Below are 26,762 nucleotides of genomic sequence, written 5' to 3'. Positions count from 1 at the left end.
ATAAGAGTACCTTCTGTTTTAAACACTCATTTCAAGAGAACAGCAGGATTCAGCTCCCTTAACCAACAGCCCCACTCCAAAGATACAACAGATGTTGGTCTGTGTGCAAAGCAAACATCAGCCTTGCTAATGTGGTCTGTGCTGAATTCTCGGTAATTAGACATTTATCCCAGTGCAGAGTCAAGGTCATTAGAGCGAAAGGCGGTAATGCTTACAATTATTTTGCCCCTCATGTTTCTCTGCATGAAGTCAGGGAAGACGGCGGTACACAGGAGTAAAAGAAGAAATGTTTCCATTACTGAAAAGGTCTCTTGGTACTACAGAGGCTGAGAAACAGAGACTGAGTCAGTAGTAGAACCGGCTACCGTTTGGTTAGACAGCTTGACCTGAATTTGGCTAAGGGTCCACTCCCCCCTACTCTCACCCCTCCCCCATGCCTTCTGATCTATACAAGGGAAGCATTAAACCGACAGAATGGCAAGCAAAAAAGCAAGGGGCTAGCAACCACAGTCTAATCAAATTTAACATATTAAGAAGTGGTGAAACCACAGGCCGCTGAAAAGAAGTGCTCAAGTTCAGCACGGCCACCATTTCTAAACACAGTGGGTGCAGTGAACTATGAACAGTATCTGCAGAGGACAAGCAGGAAAGGAGTGCTCATGGCGAACTCTTAAAGCACAATGATCTCTCCAAATGACAGGAATAAGGAGGAGACTAGGGCTACTGACAATGGCCAGATTTAAAAAACATATTATTGCAACTTTTTTCTCTAAATAGCGAACATGTATGTTTATGCCAGGTTCACAGAAAACAGCCACTAATCAGTCAAGCTTTCAAACTCCCTTCTTTATAACAATGCTGGGGCATGACAGGTCTTTTGGGGATGCACATTCAGAAAAAATGTGCTGCATGTAATCTGGTTTAAAGAGCTCTGGGCTTAGGACGTGGAAGCAACCTAAATGTCCATCAACAGATGAATGGATAAAAAAGATATGGTACATATATATAACAGAATATTACTCAGCTGTAAAAAGCAATGAAACTGGGACATTTGTAGAGACATGGATGGACCTAGAGACTGTCATACGGAGTGAAGTGAGTCAGAAAGACAAAAACAAATATCATGTATTAACACATATATGCAGACTATAGAAAAATGGTACAAATCAACTGGTTTGCAAGGCAGAAATAGAGACACAGATGTAGAGAACAAACACATGGACACCAAGTGGGGAAAGCAGGGAGGGTTGGGGGGGGGGAATGAATTGGGAGATTGGGATACCAAATTGTACACTCTAAATATATGCAGTTTATTGTCTGTTAACTGTATCTCAATAAAAGTTCTTAAAAAAAAAAAACCAAAAAAAAAAGCAACTTACATTTCAAATAAATAAATAAATAGTGAGCCCTGGGCTTGAAGGCAGACAAACTGTTTGAAACCAGGCTCTGCCATTCACTGGTTGTGTGAAGGAGGCATGTACTTTTACTTCTTTAGTTTCAGACTCTGCCTTTGGAGAGCAGAGTGTGGTGGGATTTAAGGATCCCTTCCAGCTAATTCCAACCACCTCTGAAATCTGACATCAATCACTTTATCAACCAACTGCATCTGTTTTCCCATTATGTTATAAAAGCATTATTTTAAAAGTTGATGATATTCAAAATATTTAACAATCCCAACAAAAGACTGGACTAATTTGTACAGACACTGACCACATTGCCTTCTTTGGAAGGTTTAAGTACACTGACAAAATATACAGACCTTAAAAGCTATAATGTCAGTGACCATGATAAAGCCCCATTTTTGTAAACTGTAGCAGTAGTAATTGAAAATAATGGTATTTACTGTTTTTGCTTCTTCCTTACTGTAGTGGGTCCTTACTCTGACTCATTTTTAAAATTACTCCTAATTTGAATATTTACTCTTCTATTAGGCTTTTTACATTTTCCTCCATTTTTTTTTTTCTTTGGCATTTCATACTTAAGTGTTTGTACTCTGTTCTCACATCCTTTTGTCTTTTTCCTTTCACTGGTCTTCACTTAGTCTTTTCTATTCTTTCCAATCTACTGATGTCCTCTTCTGTCTGATAATGTTCTTGTGTCACAGACTTACTTTCTATGCTATAAGATACAATAGCAGTCTCAGCACTCATTAAATGACCATCATCATCACAATCAACATCACTAGCACAAGCCCCACAAGAACATCATTTACTTAATATCTATATCCAAGACATCAAAAATAAAAATATATTTCAGTTGCTAATGGATGGCAGCATAATGACATCAACCAGCAGATAAAACTAAGAATTTCTCAGCAATGTGTTGCAAAAATTCCTTTTCATTTTACTTCCTTGTCCTGCCTATTGGTAGGTAGCTGCTACCTTACATGCTTACCAAATACCCAGAGATAAATCACATTAGGCACATTTCTGGTACATATCTGGTGAAATCTGCCCATATCAATGGACAAAAAAGATATTTAAAAATACAAATTTTATTCAGTTTTACACCCTTAATCTTTACGTTAGAAAATTTTCCAAAAATAGATTACTGTTTATTTGTGCTAGTAGAATTAAAACCATGTCAATATGTTCCCAGCAAGTAAACTTTTTCCTTGGCTAATTCTGGTTTTTCTAAATGTCATAATCAGCTAGATAAATTACAATGCAATCAGCAGTTAAGATAACCAGACATATGAATTATTCTTTAACGTTTTTTCAGTTAAGTAACTTCTGAGAAAAATTCCCATCAACTAATTTTTTTTAAACTCTATTCATTTAACTAATTTGATGTCCATGGAATTAATTACATAATAGTGTTATGTATGAATAGGTAAATATACACTATTGAAATCTAAGAGTTGAAAAGAGTCTTTCGGCTGTTTTGTAAGTTCTATTAAAATGACTAGTTCTATATTAGTAATAACAATTAAACACTAGAAACTAAACTCTTAAGTTGTAACATTTTGAAAGAGATACTTTAAAGGTAAATATGACACTACTTAATTTCCAAAGAGATAGGTAAGGAGGCTTAGTATCAGATTCATAAAGATGTTCTGAATATATTCTGTAAATCATGATTTGGGGACTAAATTTTCAGAATCCAGACAAAAGAATATTCAAAATTACAGAATAAATTACCTTAAAACTGATGCTCATTGTCTGATCTTAATGGCTGTTTAGAATTTTCAGAATTGGTAAGGAACCCCCAAACTCATTTTTTTTTCCCTAATGGACTTAACCCTACTCAGGGTCACCTACAAATTTATTCTGGAGTGTATTGAAGTCTTCCATTTGTTTTAATAAATATAATTATACAAAAGTCCTGGACATATTTATTTAATATTTTTAAAAGGAGACTAGGATGTCAAGGGTATTTTCTCTGTTTCATTTCATTAACATAAATCACTCTGGTTAAGATGAAACGCACTACATGTGAACCGCATTAAAGCAACTCTACCCCTTAGGAGGAAAGTCGGAGCCAGGCCAGCTCAGGGACTTGCCTCAGTCCAGGTTTTGAACACATTCACAAACAGGTGCAGACCCTTCACACCAAAATCAATAGAAAAGTGCGTGCTCCCCATGTAAACACTGATTCTCTCCCCACCCTCACTTTGTTTTGTTTGAATTGACTTCATTATTTTCCCTTGATGAATCCTTTCTGTTTATTTACAAAAAAAAAAGTCTGCCTTAACATACACTGGAAAGAGAAAGAAACAAATCCTTTACTTTGATCTCCCTGGCATGTGCCCTAGGATGAAAAATGTATCCCAGTTGAATTTTTATGTCAAGACCGTCCTCTGTCAGAACAGTTTCTCTAACAAATCCTCCACCTTTATGGAGTTTCTCTGCTCCCCATCCCTAGCTAGATTAGCCGCTAAATTTACCTGAGGCTCATTACATGATACGTTGTACATTGTTTCATTCTAAGTAATGGCAATACAAGGCATTAGGTTAAATAAACCAAGGCATATTTACCATCAGGCTAGGAAGATTAATTTTCAGAGTCCCTCATTCACATAAACCCTTTCTAAGGCCTTGTACACCTATTTCTAATTTTTTCCTTGGTATTCTTCCTCTGAAAGAGAGTACTCATAATTGTACAAGATTGAATGAGGCCCATAAACTGGGGTCTGACCCTGAGTAGAAGTGATAGCATGCCTGTGTTGTGTGAAATCATCCTTCCCTGGACACCTGCAGAAGTGAGGGCTACTTATAAGGCCTGGAGTAGCATCTCTCCCCCTTATCTGTGTACTCCTACTGCAGGGTCAATATTTTATCCTTTGTTGATTCTCTATCTCATAGCAATTTTCACTTCCAACTAGGACTGTATACTTCTCCAAGGAAAATGCTGGATACTTCTGTATTTTCCTTCACAGAAACGAGACCACAGTAGGTCAGTTATTCATAAGGCGGCTTTGTGCACATCCACACCCATGGCAGATGCCTCAAGCACCAAAGGCTGAATTAAGAAACAAATCGAGCAGTCAGAACAGAGCTGTGCCATTTTTGCACCCCTCGGCAGCCACATCAGGAGAGTTTTATCTGGGAATACGTTTCCAATACACCTCAGTTTCTACGGTATTTCCCCTACAGGCATATACCTGCCTGCCAGAAGGGAAGAAGGCATTGCTGAGTGGCTTGGTCCTGTATTATAAAAGAGGAAGAAAGGCTAATGAATCTGAGCAAGCAGGAAACCAACTCTGAGCTGACGTTTTCGTAAAAGGAAGAAAATGGAAAATGGTTTGCTTTCATAAGTGTATTTTAAAAGACAGAACTAATTACAGACATTTGATGTTAATGAAATTTTTAAAAGTTGATTGGATGATGTAATAAAAATCAATACACCAAGTAACATTTCAAAAAATGACATCTTAGAAATCCAGGTCTTAACCTTTCACGGGTACCTTTTGCAAATTAAAAATGCAGTTTCATGAGAAGGCAAATAAGGGATGATAATTACTAAGAGATAATAATAAAGCAAAGCACTAGCCAAAGAGTGGAAAGACGCTGCAACCCAGATCCTCCTGGTGGAAATTTGGGTAGAGCAGAGGTGAGCCACTGCTGGGCAAACAGAAGCCCTTGTAACCACAAGAACTGGTTTCTTCTCAGTATATTTCTAAGTCCACTCATGTTTGTCTTGGGAATACACTCAGATTCCCATTTTGAATTAATGGTGAGCGAACATCCAGGCTTTTGTTCTACCCTGATTCTAACTTCCTGTGTGATCTTCATAAGTACCGTGTCCAATTCATAAGGATGTTTGAAGATAAATAAAACATTACAGTAGATGCAGCTCTTTTGAGCTTTCGGAAGAAAGATACTTCTTTAATGTTGGGCCCAGGAAATATCTATTGATGGTTCATGGAGGAAAGCATTCTGTAGGTTTATTCTAGGGAAAAATTCTTCCCTCAACTGTCATTTTGGGAAGAGAAGTGTCACAATTCTGCCTCTCCCAGGACAAGTACAGGAGTCTATATCACATGGAACACTGTGCCTTCCAGCCACACCACAGTTTCCCCAAACACATCCCATAGCTGGCATTTTGGAACCAGGGTCAATTCCGCCAAGGAAAACTGCATTCCTTTGTTATTCAAGAAGAGCACTGTCTTCTTTTTTTTTGAATCTATTAAATGTCACAAAGGTTTATGTGTCATGATGTTATTCGTGACTTCTGAATGCTCCGATCTAAATACGTTTTTGGCTTAGTCTTGTGTTTTTATTCAGGTTTTTTTCTTTCACTTATGTAATTCAACCTACATGGACATCCTAAAGACATTGATTGAGTACTTAAACATGCAATAAAAGAGCATTTTAAGCACACAACTAAGGAATTTGCTGATTTATTGCTCTGATAGTCATAATTATCTTTTGCATAAATATGTGATAACCATAGCTGTGGTTTGATAAAGTTCAGGACATGTGTACAGCTAGAAATATTATCTCTGGAAACAAAATGACACTTCCACACCATGATACCACAGGATCCACTCCCATATCCACTTTCTTTTTTAACTAAGAAAAGTAATATAGTTTAACTCTTACTGTCTTATTTCAGGGTACGCTTTCTTATCATGAAGGGTATTTACTTAATTGAAACTCTCCCCTTATTGACATAAAGACAAACTAATTTCCCCCTTTTTTCCCTCAGCAAGACGTAGTCATGAATAACAAATGAGGCTTTAATATTTCATAAGTCCAAAAATGGATTTACCCATAAAACCAATTATATGTTCACACTGCAATTAGTTGCTAATTTTAAGAGTTTAAAAAAAACAAATCCATGTTTTTAAAGTGTCATATCTGATCTAATAGGTTTGGGAGATATGTGCACATATTTAAACTGAAACAAAATATACACAGTGACTGTAAAATATCACCAATTTGCTATAATTTTGAATGGCAGTAACGTTACCCTAAGAAAATTCACTAGATGATTTAATAGTGGTATCAAAGGAAACTGACCCTCTTTTCCCTTTTCCCACTCTTGTTTATTCTGTTTCTCCGTCTTTCTTTCTTTGTCTTTATGACCATGTGTTATCTAAGAACCATCTAGATGCAACCAGCGAGAAATGGAGAAGACAGTGTAGAATATGGGTCACCCAATGCTCAGTTTATCTGATAATGAAATATATTATGCAATATATTGCACGTATTTTTATTAGATTTTGATTGCTGGAAACTAATGGGTAGATATATTTTACTTACTTTTATGTTATCATGTTTATTTAATTAATAATGGACTCTCTGAAGTGCCAACTAAGTTTGCTCCATGCACATCAGGATTTCCCAAACTACGTTCTGTGGAATGCTCATTTCTCTGGTATTTGCAGTTCTTTTGGGGGAAAGAAACTGGGGGGCTGGATAGTTCCATGTTCAAGTAATTTGAGGAAATAATGTGTTAAATAATCTAAGATTTCCTTCCTACTGGAATTCTAAAAGTCTTTAATATGCTTTTGCAAATTATCAAGAAGAGATTTTTCATCAAAGGATATTTCTTGTTGGTGGGAAATGCTTATTAATATGCCCTGTATCTAGTGTTTAGCAGAATGTCATCTGGGAAACACTTCTATTGGTATCTCAAATGGAGAGCATTACTGGACTGTCTGCTATCCCAGATCTTTGTGTTGCCTGTCTTACTCTACGTGGACTGCCATAACAAAATACCGTAGACTGAGTGGGTTAAACAACAGAAACTTATTTTCTCACAATTCTGGAGCCTGAAAGTCGGAGGCGAGGGTGCCATCCTGGTTGCGTCCTGTAGACAGCTCTCTCTCTGGCTTGCAGACGGCCACTATCCCGCCATGTGCGCATAGGGCCTCTCCTTGGTGCATACATTCAGGGAGGGAGAGTGAGAGCTCTCTGGTGTCTCTTCTTATAAAGACACGAATCTCATCAGACCAGGGCCCTGCCCTCATGACCTCATTTAACCCTAATTACTTCCCAAAGGGCCTATCTCTAAATACCATCATGTTGGGGGTTAGAGCATCAACTGTGAATTTGGGCGGTGGGGGTGGGTGGACAAAAGCATTCTGTCAATAACAGCGCCTAATAAAAAACATATTTTGAATTAGCTGAGTACTCTAAGACTCTTCTTTCTTTTGATGTGAGCTGACATCATGTTTATCGCTGACAAAATTCTGTCAAGCGCCTCCTTAATTTCTCTTGGAAGGTTAGGAAGTAGAGGCCCTGGGTTCTACATATGGTTACTTAGGCCCAGACACATCACCGTTGTGGAAAGCTCATGCCCAGTCCGGCCTGCACATAAGAATACTCAGACAGGAGTACTGGATGAATGGTCCCCAGGATGGTACGTGAGATCAGAACACATTAATGTCAAATTAACATAAATAATGCAAAAACATTTAAGTTTTATTTCAGAAAGAGCCAAGTCAGATGGTATCACTCATGACTTTCCTACCCAACAGATGATAAGTAGGGCAGGAACTAGGCCTGAACTCCATATCCCTTGGCTTTCACAGCATGACCAGATCTCCTTGCTGGAGAGGGCTAAGGGTTGAATAATTATTAATTCGTTAAGATGCACAACCCATCATTACCAAATTGGCCAAAAGCAACAGAGCAGCAGCAAGCTTGGCGAGGACAGAAGTCTTGATGACGCTGCAGCCAACCCCTGAGAAGGAGACTTCCTCATTTCTGCTTTGGCTCAGAACTGGATTGAGAGCCCTTTTGTATAACCCCTTTGTGAGAGACTCTAGAAGCTGGGATTTAATTTTGTAGCATCTCCTGAGGGGTCTTTATTCCTCAGGGTGTCAGGACAACTCTCACACCACAGGAGGGCTCCTCACTTATTTCCACTTCAAAGAGGCATTCATAATAATCCTCCTTATTACAGAATCCAACCAGACCTTTCTGGTGTGATGATTAATTGGGAGGTGTTGCTTTTTTTTTTTTCCTCCAATATATCAGGTGCAATCATTTCAGCCCCTAAAAATAAATGTTCTCTCTGCAAAAAACAGGCACAAACAAAAATGTTTTGAAAACTAATCACTTGTTTAAAAAATTGAAATTGGGCTTCTGTGTTGTAAGGAATGTATGTGCATAACGGTGAAATCCAACACTGGTAAATGATCTGACTACCTCAAAGTGAAGTTTTTGCCTTCCTACAGTGGCCTTTAACCCTGCCCTTTCCTCCAATCTGAGAAGAGCTGATGTTGATGGAACATATAATGGCCCCTTTCCTGTGTAGTAAAGTCAGCAATAAAGCTGAGTAATTAAGGGTACCAGGGAGGCCCAGCCCAGCAGGCTAGCGGTGTGGCGAACACTTTTAGAACTTCAAACAATATCAAAGTCACTGAGAAACGGGCCTAGCTCCGTTCTGGTTTGAATTAAGCCTCACTTCCACACGCACTTTTCAAATCCAAGCTCAAACAAGAAAGCCAAGGCCTTCTGGATTTCATTAGAGCCAATTATCTTATCTGTTTCATCTCAGGCCTGACCCTAAGGCTGGCAAACAGCTATTCAGTGCATTTGTGTGGTTGTTTGAGAAAGCCTCCAGTCAGCCAATGGCCCGAGGACCTGCTAATTAAAACACCGTTGCCCCCCTGCCTCTAGTGATTAAATATTTTCAAGCTTTTGTAAATAATTTTTCCATTCTTTGCCCCAAGCCTCAAAGGTCCAATACATGCAGTAATTTATTTAGTTTGTCAGAGAATACTGTTGGAAATAGGGTCATAATGGAACCTTTGGAGACTTTTATATGTCTTGGTACTTCTGAAAGTGACAGTTTATAAACCAGCCAAGTGTGTATACTATTTCTGATGTAATTATGGCCTAATGGCCTCTCTCCTTTTGAAGTGATATAGTGTATAACAGGCTTACATTTTGTCAATAATCATATTTCCTCAAATGTCAACATGATATCTAGCATTGGAATTTAATGAGATCGTTTAAGTCCTAGAAATTGTATCAAGGTATGTTGCCTTCAAGTTTTTGGCCTGAGGGTGGGTCACAATCACGAAGACTAGCTTGGGAAGAAGACTAATCGAATTCTCGTGTGCTCTTTGTGGCAAGGACCTGCTAGAGAACACTGTGAATTCTTTCCAGAGCCAACTTCCGAGAAATCAGCGAGTGATGCCACTTCAGAGAAGAAAATATTCAGGGAGAACATTTAGAATTAAATTCATTAAATTAAAAACTTTTTCCCGACCTAATTTATATTCAGAGTGATCTGAGAACTTCAAAATGATACTTATCTCACAACCAGACTGTGGGGAGGGGAAGGACATTAAGAACTTTCTTTATAGCTGCGACATACACTATAGCATACATTGGTTTGGTAAACACCCCAGGAAGCCCACCACAGCCCTCCTAACACATGGACCTCCTTGTCCCCCAAGCTCCTCGAGCATGACCTAGCCATGTGCATCAAAGTGCATGCAACTCCAGACTAGCTCCTTGTGGACCAAAACACAGAGCATCGGGTGAACACACACAGCAGACAAACAGCTCTCTTCCCTACTGCCCTGGGCACAGTCATACAAACTCACAGCTCTTCTGGCCAGTGCAGTCATGTTTTATGGGAGGAAAATAAAAATCTGGGGTTTTGTTTGTTGTTGTTGTTGTTCTTTTTGAAGTATTACAAGAAAAAATGTTGGCAGGCTCATTAGCTACATCCAGTGTTCACTAACACACCCATGAAAAAGAGCTATGGGACAGAGCAGCTCTGCTTCTGCTGTTCTTAAAATGACACTTTGGTCTTACCCTAAATAATAGCCTTTTAATAAAAACATCTACCAAAGGCAAACAATTAAACAATACATAAAGCACCAGGGGGCAACCTCATGGTTCACTTACAGTCTGGAGCCATTCCAAAGGAGAACATGTGGGTATTTTACAAGGAACAATACACTTTTCCAAAGTTATTATAAAACAACAAAATTTTAAAGTGGGCCTAATAAGCCCTTCAAACTTGGTACAGGATTTCAAGCTCAGCTCTGACAATGGGATGAGCTCTCTACATTCTAATTTCTTCAAAAGCATGTTTACAGAACTGTGTCAAACATTATGTCTGTATATCTATATAGACTTATCATTGCTTTTTTAAAAGACATAGACAAAATATTAATTTGTTTACTTTCAAAAAATGACACTAGTTAACTAACAGGTGAGTGATCCTTCTTTCATAATTAAATATTTTTCATTTGGATTCTGCACTGATTTGTATTAATTGTCATATCCTCAAATAACTATATTAAGGGGAATATATTAAGCTTCCGACAGACTTCAGTTCTCTGAGTAATGTAAAATTTAATCAGATAACTAAACTAAATCAATAAAATCAATGACACACCCCAGATTTTATTATTTCAGTCCCTGCCTTTTCCACCTGCTGAGTCACTTGGAATAATTATATTTATTGGCAAGAAAGACATCACTGAATAATTTCTGCAAATGTATTTTCAATTTAGAAGTCCTGGAATACAGAAGGAAACTGATCATATCAGAAACTTGTACAAGGGAGAGGACTTGGGTATGCAATGCAAAGTTGACGGCCCAATGTAGTAACTTTAATATTTAAGAGACTTTTTCTGAAACTGAAAGCACAGAGGATCAAGTCATCAAGCTTTCTTTGGGCTGTAAAACTTTTAAATTATAAATCTGTGCCAGCTCCATTCTTGCTCTGCATTGTAAATAAACTCTTCTTTATATCTTGGCCTTTGACTATTGTTTGAGTAAAAATGCTCATCTGTTTCTGAAATTTAGTCCATTTCAGTAACTCCAATATTGCTTTAATTTCAAGAAGTTATGAATCAACAAAAAATACACATCCTAGGTGAACCAATATTTTGTTTTCAACTACAACAATATATTCCTTTCTTTAATACATAAGATAATATGTAGAGGCTATTTTCTTGACGGCCATTTCTGCAATTATTTTGGGATGCAAAATATGCCCCAGTTGAGAGATGCAGGATGGACTTAAAATTCTGAGATTGAAAGATGACTCAATCATCCATCTCCCCCTTCTTGCACCCATATTTTCTTTTGGATAAAATGTCTATTTTTTTTTTTCCCAGAGGCTCAGAAACTTTTTTTTTTTGGTTGTGCTGCATGGCTTGCGGGATCTTAGTTCCCCAACTAGGCATCAAACCTGCATCCCATGCAATGGAAGTGCAGAGTCCTAACCACTGGACCACTGGGGAATTCCCTTCCCACCCACTTTTTAAATTGCAAAATATGAACCATAATGGCAAGAATATCACTTTGGTGAGCCTTTCCCATTAGGAATTACACAGTCTATAAGTCTGCTGACCTCTATATGGCTTCACAACAATGCCACTCTTTGGAGGAAAAGGTGTTTAGACAACAAATACCCAGGACTGTGGCGTCCATAAGAAAGATGGACAGATTTATAAGAGTTACAAGGACAAGTCCTCACCCTTCTATAAAAGTGCCAGAGGAGTTTAAATCTCTATATAAGTGGGAACAAATGTTGATTTACAAGTTTCATCTACATGACACCAAATCATCGGGATAAAATATGTAAAACTGAGTCTATCATTCCGATATTTGATGCCATGCAAAGACCTGGACTACTATCTGAAAGCCCTGCCTACCAGAAAGTAGTGTAAACTTCAGCCCTGCACCTCAGAAGTAATATCTGAACAGACTTCCTATTGAACACAAGTTTCCCAAAGTGGACTCTTCTAATTAGAAAAGTTATTAAGTAAATTTCTATTAGTAAACATATTTACCTAGTTCAAAAAAAAAAGACTACAAATTTATATTTACGGTACATTAAAACAAAGTTCTACCTCCTTTTTCACATTGCTTGTCGTCTCAAGCTTAGTTACAGTAAACTTTAGGTGTGAAATCATGGAAATGGAGGGGAATTATTCAGTTTCAAGATAACACATGAAGAGCAAAAGGCATTGAGATTTGGTTAATAAATAGTAGTTGAATGAAATACAGGACAAGTGACTTTTATTTGGCTTCATCTTACCAGTAAATGAAGCATAATCTCAAAATATTCACTGAAACAGTGAAAAAAGTGTGACTCCATAGTTTATTAATTGTATTTATCTTCCATTCTGGCTACATCATATCATAATTAACTGCACACCAATTCCATTATTACTAGATGAGATGATTTAAGTTGATGAATTGATCTGATCTGCCTGACAATCCAAAAGATCTGCTTTTTCTGGCCTAAAAAGCTTCACAATAATATTTCGTAGAAAGCTTTCATTTCCTGATATCTCTGAGTATTACACATATGTTGGGAGGATTTTGTGCAAGGCAAGGGTTTTGTAATCCCTTGTTCCATCTTGAAAGTAAAAACAAATCACTTCTAGTCACGCAAATTGCTTTCTTTCTTAGAGAGAAGTGCTAGGGAAAAGTTAATAGAACACAGCTACTCTTTTAATTAGTCTTTATTATTTGGAAAACTGTGTAATTGCCACACAAATTCCTGGAAATTTCTGGCTTTAAAACTGTTCTAAGTCAGAAGAGAAAAATGTTGTCTTAAAATTTTTACAGTTGATCTGACCTTTTAAAATAATAATAAAAACTATGTCTTGTATTTGAACTATTTTAAATAGTTCTTCACAGAAGATAATACAATTCACATTTCAAAACTTCAAGCACTTCAAGATACTTCCTGGACTTTTTACCTGAGTTCTATACTGTCTAATAATATCATATCTCTTTGATGCTCAACTCAAAAATGAAGTTTGCAAGTTTCCCAAGGAAGACAGGTGTGCATAAGATCAATTTACTCCCAGGGTCAAAGAGCAAAATTCTAAGGGTATCTAGAGACACACACCTATAGAAATTGTAATTTTTTGATGAAAATTGGTACAATATGTTGCACAGATGAAAGAGAAAAAAATGTACTTAAACTATACTTATTGCTGAAACTAAAGAGCGGATAGAACTGACAGCTTTCTAAAATTTATTCCTATGGATCTTTTTCTTCTGACCTATTCTGATAAAACTTCCTGAAACATCTCTACACGCTGAATATAAAGAACAGAATCTGGGCAATGAATAAAACTGTAGATCACTCCAGCAGTAATTTCATATGTATTGCTCTTCACTGAAATAAAATATCAATAGATCAAAATCATTACTGCTTTGTTCCCAAGATTGATTGACAAGTTCGGACTTGAAGCCCACATCTTCTTTATTAGCCAAGTCTTTCAAAAAAGAGAAAATGTGGGCTTGATTTGCGAGCTATGATAAATGGTCTGGGAAAGATGGTAGTAGGGCCAATTTGATATGTACAGTATTTCATATTGGCAAATTGCTTCAAGAAATTCCACCCTCTTTCCCAAAATGTCTTCCACATCCTTGGGAAAATACATACTATCATGAGCATAATATATTTGGTTGTCATTAACAATTGAAAATCCGTTTCAAGACTGGGAAGCATCAACCACAGTTCTTATAGACAAAATAAGACCCCAAATCCTTCTGCAGTATTGAGTATGATGTTTAGATGACAACAAATCATTCTTTATTTGGAAATTGGATCTAAGCATTCATTTATCAATCTATGTTCTATTAAAATTTAATTTGGATTTTCTCAAGTTCAATCACATACCCATTCCAAAAAATCTAAATGTCTACATAATAAAAAAAAATTAACAAAAAAGGAAAAAAATATATTTTCCATTGTAAATAGTCCGGTTATCAAAAGGAAGAAAAATTAGAGGGGTGTTATTTGATAGGTTCTCTTAGTGTGACACATGAGGAAAGGCACAAAGAGAAGTGGCTTGCAATTATTACATGCTACATGGGTAGTGAGAATCTTGGAGTTATTTTCAATTTTAAAATAGTATTACCAATTTAGATGTTGACGATAAATGCTGGATAGACTAAAATGAATTGGCAAAGAATTTCTCACTTTATTATTGTTTTTTTACCCCTACTCTTGACAGAGGAACTATAGTTTATGGCTTAGGGCCAAAGGAATACTGTCTCTACACTCACAATTTCTGTTACCCAGTCCCTGATCGCCATTAACCAGCTATGTGACATCAGGAAACCGACTGAAACTCAAAGGGGGCTTGGTATCCTCATCTGGAAACTGGAAGCACTTAATTCAACAACTTGTAAAGATGGAAAGAAATGAGCAACTAGCAAATATTGAGTCCTCAATGAATTTCCATATTACTATGTTATTACCATTATGTTGTTATTTTTATGATAGTTTTACTTTCCATTCTCCTAGCATGAAATTTCACTAAAATATGATAAAAATAAGAATAACCATAAAAATATGTACTTAGTTGTCATTACCAACAAGAGAACATAAATATTTACTATGATCCCATCCCATTTCTCAGACAGAATTAAGCAACCTCTAAATTCCAGTCTCTGCATATGACAAAAATATTTAGAAGTCAGTGCTCTAAAATTAGTTATAACAACAATGATATGTTTGATAAACAACAAGCGAAAATAAAATATTGTACTTATTTATGAGCTCTGCCCAAAATTATCTACTATCATTCCATGGTAAATTCAACCACTTTAAGAAAACTCCAGGCTAACCATTACTTGACTAGTTATCTGATGAAAAGCTGCTCTATGAATATGACAGTTAAGGGCTCCAGTCTCTCATCCCAAGTTACATGCATATTTTTCTATTTTTTCACAAACGGGAGAAATCATAAGAAGCTCTATTTTAAAGATGCTGTATCTAAAATAGAATTGACAGTGTGACTGATGAACTGAGAACAGATATGTTATCTAGTCAAGTTTCCAGTCACAGTTTTGTATTAATGGATTTTAAATTTGCTTATACCATTGTAGGAAACAGGTATAAACCAAAGACAACAGAAACAGATATAGGCTGTTTGGAATCTCTGTATACGCTCAACTGACTCAGCTGCTTTGACTATGTAACAACTATGCTAATTTTTAGACATTCTATTGGTTATATGGTCAAAGTATTTTAGCAAAGGCTACAATGCAAGCACAAAAACACTTTGATTAAATAGAGATACTTCGTTAAGTCAATGAAAAAAAAGTAGTTTACAATAAAAATAACAACACACATTTTTGATTAGATACTTATTTTCTAGATTCGATAACTCACTCAAATCCTCTTTTTCAGTTGACATACTGACAACGTCAGTGAAACAGAATCATCCTGCTTAGGAGTTTTCCCCGAGAGGTGAACATGCCCAAAGACCTGACATTTACAGACCCATGGTATTTGAAAAGCCTTACCATTAACAAATATTAACTATGGTAGCTACAGACTACAAACACATTGGCATGGAGAGTTGTAATTTTTTAAAAATCACAAATTGTTTGCTTCTAAGTACCCAGATCAATAGCTCTAAGCCACTCTCTTAGCCTGTCTTCAGTGTGTGCCAAATGAGTCAATTATTATTTCATCAATACCTTCTAAATGTAAAGGGCTCGTACCTATTTTTTGAAATTACAGATCCACACAGAGATTGTCAATCATTCACTTACTCATCCATTTCTTTATCTATCCAATAAAATACGCATAATTTGAAGGACTACTACTATTTTACTTCTACATTGGAAATTGCTACTTATTTTTTAAACATGTGGAAATGTTTTCCTCATTAGGTTCAATTAGAAGCATGAGATACATATTATCTCTGGCCCACTATGAACGAACTACTAATACTGTTAAAATTACCATACTACCTAAGGTAATCTACAGATTCACTGCAATTCCTATCAAAATACCAATGGCATTTTTCACAGAACTAGAAAAAATAACTACGAAATTTGTATGGACACACAAAGAAGCCTGAACAGCCAAAAAAAATCTTGAGAAAGAAGAACAAAGCTGGAAGAATCACTCCCCCTGACTTCAGACTATTATAAAAGCTATAGTAATCAAAATAGTGTGGCACTGGCACAAGAACAGACACATAGATAAACTGAATAGGATAGAGAGCCCAGAAATAAACCCACACACTTATGGTCAATTAATCTATGATAAAGGAGGCAAAAATATACAAGAGAAAAGACAGTCTCTTCAATAAGAGGTGCTGGGAAAACTGGACAGCTATATGTAAAAGAATGAGATTTGAACATTCTCTAACACCATATACAAAAATAGACGTAAAATGGATTAAAGACCTAAATGTAAGATCAGAAACCATAAAACTCCTAGAGCAAAACACAGGCAGAATCCACTTTGACATAAATCATAACAATACATTTTTTTTGGATCTGTCTCCTAAAGCAAAGGAAATAAAAGCAAAAATAAATATAAGGGACCTTATTAAACTTAAAAGCTTTTGCACAGCAAAGGAAACCAGTGACAAAATGAAAAGACAACTAACTGAATGCAAGAAAATATCTGCAAATGATATGACTAATAAGGAGTTAATATCCAACATTCATAAATAGCTCATACAACTCATTATCAAAAAACCAAATAACCTGATTAAAAATGGGCAGAAGAACTGAATTGACATTTTTCCAAAGAGGACATGCAGATGGCCAACAGACACATGAAAAGATGCTAACACTGTTAATAATCAGAGAAATCCAAATCAAAACCACAATGAGATATTACCTCACACCTGTCAGAAAGGCTATCATCAGAAAGAACACAAATGACAAATGTTGGAGAGAATGTGGCGAAAAGGTATGTGTATATGCATATGATGGAATACTACTGAGTCATAGAAAAGAATGAAGCAACATGGGTGGACTTGGAGGGCATTATGCTAGGTGAAATAAGATCGAGAAAGACATATTGTATGATATCACTTATATGTAAAATCTAAAAAATAATACAACAAACTATTGAATATAACAAGTATTAAAATAATACAACAAACTATTGAATATAACAAGTATTATTGAATAGCTCTTCTTTGTCATGCTGTGTACTAGGCATTTGTGATTTAGGTTAGGGGGAGAAGGTCTTATGTTTCAGTATAAGTTCACTATGCTTTATCACACCTTAGTCTTTTAAGTCATGAACAGTAGAAAAGAGTAGCAGTGTGGTGGGATAGAAAGAGCATAGATTTTAGAGCCACATCATGGCCCTTCCATGTAGTAGTTCTATGGCTTATACAAACCACTTAAGAAATAGGCATGGGGATTTCCCTGGTGGTGTACTGGTTAAGAATCCGCCTGCCAATGCAGGGCACACAGTTTCCATCTCTGGCCTGGGAAGATCCCACATGCCAAAAACAGCTAAGTTCATGTACCACAACTACTGAGCCTGAGCTCCAGAGCCAGCAAGCCACAACTACTGACCCCGCATGCTGCAACTACTGAAGCCCACGCACCTAGAGCACATGCTCCACAACAAGAGAAGCCATTGCAGTGAGAAGCCCAAGCACCCCAACAAAGAGTAGCCCCTGCTTGTAGCAACTAGAGAAAGCCCGAGTACAGTGAAAAAGAAAAAGAAAAAGAAAAAAAGAAAAAGAAATAGCCATGATATCAATAAAACTTATAATCTGGAATCTGGCATGCAAGACCTTAATACAAATACCCATAATTATTTAATAAAATAACTTTAGAAACATATTTTAGGTGACCATAAAAAATACTTGATATTATTGAAGACTTTAAAAACTCTTGAGAAAAATCTGAAGCATATCCTTCAATTATTTCAGAGATGAATGATAACTGCATGGAAGAAATAACTAGTTACCTAATTTAGATATTCTATCATATTTTTAAAACTATCTTTAAAACTTATAACAAACATGAAAATGTTTGGTTTGCCTGCAATTTTCTTTTTTGCCACAGAAAAAAACACACAATAGAGACCACAAAAGCAATATATATGCAAATTTAAAATCAGCAGTCACCTTATATCCTATTATAAATGGACTTTCAGAGAGACAGGCTTTCCTTCCAAAGATACTTATCATAGTCCAGAAACAATTAAAAATTAAGAAAAAAGAAAAGGCACCATTTACTTTTCTCCCCACCTCTGTATTCTCCACCCACACACAGATGGCAGAAAGATCTTCAGTTTCAATACTTAGAAAAAGGATTATACTAAGAAGGATATGCTTATAAAATAATATAACATTAAAAATTATTTGGGAGTCTATCTCACTCTTTGCCTGCAAAAGACTTTATGAAGTATGATCTGTATACCTGCCACGCAATTCCACCCTCACACTCTTGAGCCCACAGAGCAAGATCATTTTATGACCCCATGCTTTTCACAGTCTATTCTCTCTGCCTAGTAAGACTCCCCCTACTCCAATTATTTTACCCCTTGAAAACTCCCACTCATCTTTGAAAGCACAAGTTGAACAATACTGATGAAGCCTTTCCTGAAACCCTTCAGGAAGAACTCACCATTTTATCCTCGCTATGTTTAAGGACATCTGTTCTCTAGAACAGTAAGTATCACTACTATTATGTTCCCTAAGAGCAAATCAGCTCTCAAATCCAAATGCTCGTCATTGTTTCTGGCATATAGTAAGTGTTCAATGAATACTTTTTGAATGAAGGACTTACTTTCTTGATTCCTCCTTAAAATGACTCTCAAATGAGAAATTGAAGTATGCGTGATACACAGGACAACAGAAATCCATTGCAACTTCACTGATTGAAAAATTTTCCTATGTATTTCAGATACGTTAGCAACAGGATTTTTCCCTTGGGAATTTATAAAAGGTAAATTAGCAAAAAAAGAATGCTTCAAAAATTTTGTATCATGCAGTTGTTTGCTTTTGCTTTCAAATAAACAAAACGCCCAAAACTCATGAAGTATCAATAGGTTAAAATTTCCTAAAATCTTGCTAGTGAGGCACATATTGACATAATCTGATATTTCTCCTTAAAACACAGACCTTTCCAAACACTGAAAAAAAATTTAATTCCAGAGAATAAATGCCTTAAAAAAAACTATATCCAAAATGAAAATTTTTAATTTGTTATATTTCTTGTTTCAACTAATTTTTAAAGTTCTTTAGAAAAAAAGTAGCAGAATGCAATATGTATATAGTAATTACACTTTAATTACTGCCCACATTTTCTAAAGAAACTGGAAACAACCAATTAATCAGTTGGTGTTTTAATGTGAGAGGGAAAATACACATATTATGAGAGAGAAAACCATGAAATGAGACTGTCTAGGCCAATGTTCCTTGCAACTAAGAATGCCAAGAGGGGCTATGTGCAAAAATATGTGCAAAAAATTATATAGTCCAATGAAGTTTGTGAAATGCTTGTCCAAAGAAGTTAAATAGGTAGTGAAGGAATTTCCAGAGTGGTTAATGTCCATTCTGAATCACATCATCTGAATCACATCATGTTATAATATGCAGAATTTTCCAGAACTACTTAATAATAAAATCTTTTTTCCCTTTTTTTTTTTTTTTTTTTTGCAGAAAGAGGGGAACATGCCTAGCCACTGATGAACAAAGCTGTATAACTACAACTAGGTCTTGATGTACCTTTTTATTGGTACACATATTCCTTAAGTGACTTTGTTGCAATATTCAGGTCCCCCAAATCAAACAATTTTTGGCCCTTTAATAGAATGGCTCCTTTAGCTACTTTACCTTAGTTAGAAATTTACATTTCTCTTTTACATTTGGTGTTGTTTCATTTGTTTTCTAATTTTCCACTTTCAGAGAAAGAAGTACCAACCTGAATGCTTCAAGGTACTCAATATCTCCCATGGGGGGATCAAGGCCACCTGTCCAGGCAATATTTATATTATATCCTTCTCCAAGGCCTGTTCCAACCTAGGAAGAGAAAAACCACACCACAGTGGGTAGAGGAGAGCACAGGGAAGCAGCAAGAAGAGAGGAAAACAAACACATGTGAGCTCTTGAAATAAACATCAAACAACATGTCAAATCAGCCCAACTTTGCTTGACAACCAGTGCTCTGGGTTATGCACTTGTTCTGCACTGGTTCTTGGTCCCGTGGGACAATTCAGTAATCTCGTGTAATTTAAAACACCAGCAAAGGACAAGAAAATTAGGGGTAATCATGCAATGCAATTACCTGAAAGATACAAATAAAAGTGGGGCTCTAAAGAAATAAACCGAACCTCATTTGGGGCTCCACTGCCAGGGAAAAAGTTCCCTTCATCATAGCGATGGAGTGAAATATACAGGATGCTGGGGTCAGCATAAAAGGCCTGCTGTGTACCATTTCCATGGTGAACATCCTACAGGGAAAAGAAAACAGATGACAAATACAGTCACGTCTAACTCTGTGTGGAGACAACTTTCTTAATTTCTAGTTCCCTGTCTTTCTTCCCCACCCTCCTTCTCATTTTCTGTCTTCTATATCTCTCTTTCTTTCTCCTGTTCAGCTTGCTTCCACACCACCCCCTTTACTTCCTGAACTTTCAGGCAAATTACCCTTTAATGCACTCATTTTTTAAACTGGCTTCTAAAAATCAGGAAACCACAGCGAACATGCCCTGGAGACTCCAGATGAGCAGTCATTGAGAAAGCCCAGTCCTTTGGTACAATTAGATATTTATATACCGGCCCTTTGTACTCTTTGCTTCAGTGATGGAATCTCGCATCCTGTTTTATGGAGGAATTTTATGACTTATTAACTGCCAACAGTTCATAACCCCTCAGGCTTAATTAACTAGCCTCATTGGCCTCTGAAGAAAGACTAATGTTTAAACTACAAACTAGTATTTTGCAGAAGGATCTATGGCTTACAGAGCATTTTCGCAATTCTTGACAGAACACTAAACATACGTGTATGCATTGATTTGCCAAGTCCCACCATTAAGGTCAAAGGCTTTGCAACCAGCTGAGTAAATTGGCTTTCTTAAAGCATTCAGTTCAGTTAGCAGTCCCTCAGCAGTTAGAATGACTTCAAAAGAGATGCCAGATGCAAACAGGACTTCATACTTTATTTTGGTAAAATCGTGACGGCAAGAGTCGAAGACACAGGAGCATGAGCTCATTAGCTATTAAATCATTTGGGCAAAAGCAGAAAGATGGCATGGGCCTTTATGCAATCTTGTCCAATCTGCCTAATTTTAATATTATATTATGGCTCTCTTCCCAGTCTCCTTCCTCCTCTTTTTTCTTTCCCCACACCACTCCCCCTTCCCACAGGAAAAAAAAAAAAAAAGGCCTGTTTCATCAAAATGAATGAAAAAAATCCTTAGGACATTCATATTCAATAATGATTCAAAACATTGTTTTATGATATAAAACATGCTGGAACTGACAAAAGATATAGGAAAAATAAAACTAACAGCATTTTTTAAAATGTTTACTAAAAAACCTCAAGTGTTAAGAGTCTCAATTAATATGCTTCCTAATAGCTTCAGAATAAGATAAAATCAATGACTCTTAAAAATGAATAACCTACACATTTGTATTTAATATAACATTACTGCTACATGTGTAACACATAGTTTCAGGTTCTGTTACAAACAAGTTTTGGTCACTTGTAACTACTTCCTTACATTGTACTTTATTTTATATCAGTAAGAATCACGGTATTTTTCAACGATTCCTATAATTTTGGGGTCAGACACCACGTTAAAAATCTTGCAAGATTACTTAATATTTATATGAGGTATATGATATTATCCCTGATTTAAAAGGTAAGTAGACTGAGACGTGGAGAGTTTCAGTACGTTTTTAAGACAGGGTCTTGAATGCACTTCTTACTCCAAAGGCCAAACTCATCACCATCACGCTGTTAACTTACATTCATTATCTCGTTGATCCTCTTACAAACCTATGAAGGTTTATTGCTCCTTATTGAGGTTTATGTAACTTGTCTCCACTTCAACCTCCAGCCCAGAACTCCCTCACTAGACACTGCCAAAACCTCCTTTTGGTGGGTTCTGTAAATCTGCAGTGAGCTTGCTATCTACAGGGTAGATGTACACTAATTCTCCCCCTCATTTATATAGCACACATATCCAACATCAATTAAGGAATCATCAAATACTTTCCAGAAACTTGTCCTGGCTAAAGGCATACACACATCAGGAAAAAAAAAAAAAATAGCTTACTGAAAAATATGTATTAATTCCTGGATTTCTGAATGTTCAAAGGAAAGGAAGGAGGAAATAGCAAAACTTTTCCTTTATGAGAACAAAAATAATTTAACCCACAGTGTCCTGAATTTGCTACTGGATACCTAGAGGATGGACAAACAAAATACTTTCAAAATAACAGTGATAGAATGCTTGCATTTCTACTATAGGGTAGACTTTTTAGTCAGCGTTGTAAGAAAAAGTTTGCTCTGGGCCTAGATACATCCACAGTTTGAAAACCTGAAAAATATTGCCTTGATATTGTAAAGGTTTATTTAAGACAGTCAAATAAAACATAATTTGTCTTAGATATGAAATAATTTGCTCTTGAAAAATGTATTGGATGCTTGTTGTTGCATAAATTTCAGAATAAGAAATATAGTCTTGCCCATGGCACAATAAGGTTTCAACAGACATTATTCATTAAAATTCACAAATCCATTCTAAAAACACTTGGATAATTTTTGATTCCAGATTTATATTCACAAAACCTTTAGAGATAAAGGTAAGTCCAAGTGTGCCTTTTGTTTTGGGCAACGACTTATAATAAGTATTTTTTCCAACTTTCTCTGAAAATGTAAATGCAAAGTACATACTGGTCAGATATGATCTGAGGATTTTTTCTCCATAGCAACATATATATATTAGATCGATATAAGCCAATTATTGGTGATTATGAGGAGTTACTATAGTAAGGAAATGAACCAAATGAACAGCCTCAAAATAGATCTTGTATCTAAGATTTGCTGGGAAATAATGAAAAATCATTTCACTATTTTACTGTTTAAAGATATACTGTGAAAATCTATTCTATACAAGAATTTAGAGGCAATATGTTTTCACTACAATGTTAAAATAGCTGTGAATAAATTATATATTCTATCAACTAATGTTATCACTTATAATTAATTAGTATTGGTACTTGTGACAATCCTTTGGTCAACTTTGGTGCCTAACCAAAAATAGAATTGCCTAAAATCTAAGGACATTTAAAGTGTCTTTTTTTTAAAAAATAAAAATAGCCTAAAACATGTTATTTTCAACTGAAAGTCACATTATATAAAAGCTACCTGAATCGTGCAGGCAAATCCTACTTCTAAGACAGTTTCACGCCCTGAACACAAGGGCAGTCTCTTGTAAGCTGAAAAGTGCGTGCACCGGCTCCCTCTCCTCACCAATCTGAATATCTCTGGAATCCTCCCCAGAAGGACAACTGGAATGAATAAGCTCCACAGATCAACTAGAATCATTCCTGCCTAAAATGCTCAATGCCTCTGAATTTGGCTGTGGCCTCAAACAGGGGGTGAAGTAGAGCTCTGGCTCTCTTTTACTAGACACCTAAAAACGCTGAATCTAGCTGCTGGAATAATGGAGCAGCTCTGCCTTCTGTTGGTCCAGGAATTGGTGGAGCTGGTTCATACTGATTAGCTAAAGTTAGTGACTGGATATGCAGGAATGAAGTTCCTTTGCCACCGAAGAACCTTCACTTGTCCTCTGCTAACTTGTAGAACAGACTTGTCAGCCAGGGAGAACGGATGTCTCAGCGCCACGTGGCACTTTAAAACTTCCTTCTCGGCAGCTGGAAGAAACAAGGGAATTTCCTCAAAGTATCCCTGCAGCTGCAGAATTTGGAAGACTTGAAAGTAAGAATATGCGGGCTGGTGGTGATCTCAGAGGCAACCCTTTGGACAGAACTTCATATGTTTAGAGAATATGAAACAAAAACTTCTCTTCTGCTACAGCCTGCTGGGAAATCAGTATCCTTTATGTGGGATAATAGAGCAAATTTATAATCAAAGGCCAGTAAGCTTACAGGACACTCCTTGTAGCTACCAAGCAAGTTAATTTATAAATCATATCAAATGATATCCAGCAATCTTTTATTCTTATATTAATGTCCAAAAACAAAACTTCACACACAAATCCTCTGAGGTACAAAATATTCAGCTATCACAAGCCAGGCATTTTAGCCTTCAAGTTTCTTGTACAATTCATTGCTTTGGAGTTTGGATGTCACAAATGTGCTTTCAAAGAGGCTCTTAACAGTTATTATCTTCGTAGTAGAGGAGATTCCTCAGAAAGTAATACTAAAAAATTCTTAAGGATAGAGTGACAGTTTAACAATCTCCTTCCTGCATAATTTTGACAAATTTAGAAAGCGGAAAAAAATTTTCCCACAATCCTTGGTCTTCATCTGCTACCCTTTCTTCAAGTTTTTGGCTTATCTTTCTAACAGAACTTAAGAGTTCTAGAAGTATATTAAATTATTTAAAAAATTTACCATCTTATAAATCATGCAAGCCAATGATTATTAATGATTTAAAATGTCATTTTGTATATACATGGGAAAATAGGTACTGATGTCCTCATTTTTTGTAAAATTTTAAGACCTTGCTGCTGTAGTATATCTAGGCCTTCAACACATTTCTTTAATGTTGAACTATGACCTATACTGAAACTTAAGCATGTTTGGAAAATACATGGAAAGTTGGGTTTCAATACTCTCAGCAGCAAAGAACTTGCAGGAAGGCTATACTACAGTATGTGGAAAATATCCATTCCTCCCAAACATGAGAAATGGTTATCAGTCTTTCATTCCTTTTATCTTCATTTTAACTTGACTAAGTATTTCTTCACATGGCTTTGTTTGTGCTCTCTCAACCCTCTGGTGTGCCTGCCTAACTGAATTGGAGTGCTGGACGGTGAGGCCACGACTTCCCAATAAGATTTAATTATGAGTGCAGATATGAACAAGATTTAGACTATTAAGCCTTGCACTTCAAAAAAACTTTTAACATATTTTGCCTTTAAATCTTTTATCACCTGCAAAAATTAATTAAGTGCAGATGTAGCAGGTTCGCTTTGGATGCCAGGGTTCATTTCCTGTCTATGCTTTGTCAGACAACCTATTACACCTCCTCGTGAACTGGAGGCAAACCGAAAACGGGGCTCATAAATCACGAGTCGGCTCTCTTTTGCCCTTTCCTGGGTTGGTGCTTTTGTATGGGGCAGATCTCCAACTCATTATTCATGAATATACTATAGACAACATGCCAAGTGTCATCTGCATTTAAACAAACCATTTGTTAAACAAATTATAACTCTTGTGTAAGAACGCATCATGTTAAAATGCAAGACTAATCTAATGTCTCTGACTTTTAATCACTCAGGGTTCCTGCCGGGAGTCATCCCAAACTGGCATACATGATCTGAGATCTTTTCAGAAAAAATGACATGCTGACTTGTTTTAATAATACCACTGTTGCACAACAAGCAACATGATTGCTAACCAGGGGAAGTGGCCAATTGGTTACCAAAGCAACAGCATTCTTTCCAGCACATCTGACTATTTAAAGTCTATATTCTGTAGGGAAAAGTAAATTCAGGTTCTGTTGGGTTATTTTAACTGTGGAAGTATCAATTCATTTAAGGATCATAAAAGTTGCCCCGATCTGCGCCTTCTTCTCATTAAATTGCAGTTAACACCATGAAAGTGAAACGTGAATGTTTATGGTTTCAGAACTGCAATCCTGAATTTAATGAGTTTCCACACTCAAAGGAAACACACCCTTCAGTTGTTTGCAAGTGCTAAAAGCAAGGCAACCTAACAGAGAAATACAAATTCACTCCCTTTTATCTAGAGTCACTGAAAATGCAGCTCTGGCCAGGAATACATACCAGATCTACAATCAATATCTTGCTTATATTTAGTTGGTCTCTCAAGTATTTGGCGGTAATTGCAACTGAATTAAAAAAGCAGAACCCCCTGCGGAATAGAGAAGAACAGAGAAATAAGAAAGCAAATCAGCCAGGAAAACATTATAAATAATGTTCAGAGCATTTTTTAAAATGCTATATGATCTCTGAAGCCATAAATCTGCTTCTGGGAGTACCTTGCAAGATTTCTCAGTCCATCTGCTAACAATTAGAGGCTTCAGAGACATGCACGGGGCAGGTGACCGCCAGGAACTGTGGCGCTTGGAGATGGGCAACAGTCCCTGGTACTTACATGGCTGTGGATTCTTCAGCATGATGGCCTGGGGGCCTCACAACAGCAAATCCATTCTGTAGGAACAAGATAGATTTTCAGTGATCAGATAGGAGAGGACTGCTTACATCTCCATGTACCTACAGAGCATCAGGCATACACAAAAAGAATGAAATCTGTAAGAGGCTTCAGAGCTTGGTCTCTTGCCCCCATTACCATTTCATAGAATGAACAGAAACAATACATATGATCACATTTTTCTCAGATTGTGTCTCAAAAAGAAGACTCCTACAGAGCCAGG

At 36.5% G+C, this 26,762-nt stretch overlaps 1 protein-coding gene across 1 annotated transcript in view; it reads right to left on the bottom strand.

Annotated features, from left to right (window-relative positions):
• The window catches only part of HDAC9 (histone deacetylase 9), a 719,791-nt gene that overhangs the window by 142,105 nt on the left and 550,924 nt on the right, over positions 1 to 26,762 (bottom strand). The window contains exons 18-21 of the mRNA XM_057730709.1: positions 26,483 to 26,538; positions 26,152 to 26,239; positions 20,500 to 20,619; positions 20,091 to 20,188 (exon numbers count right to left, since the gene is read on the bottom strand). Coding sequence (XP_057586692.1) covers positions 20,091 to 20,188; positions 20,500 to 20,619; positions 26,152 to 26,239; positions 26,483 to 26,538 — 362 coding nt within the window. The remainder of the gene's footprint in view (positions 1 to 20,090; positions 20,189 to 20,499; positions 20,620 to 26,151; positions 26,240 to 26,482; positions 26,539 to 26,762) is intronic.

Source organism: Hippopotamus amphibius, chromosome 4 (genome assembly GCF_030028045.1).
Source record: "Hippopotamus amphibius kiboko isolate mHipAmp2 chromosome 4, mHipAmp2.hap2, whole genome shotgun sequence".
NCBI lineage: Eukaryota > Metazoa > Chordata > Mammalia > Artiodactyla > Hippopotamidae > Hippopotamus > Hippopotamus amphibius.
The sequence above is the reverse complement of the archived record's forward strand: the minus strand, read 5'-3'. Positions and strand labels throughout refer to the sequence as shown.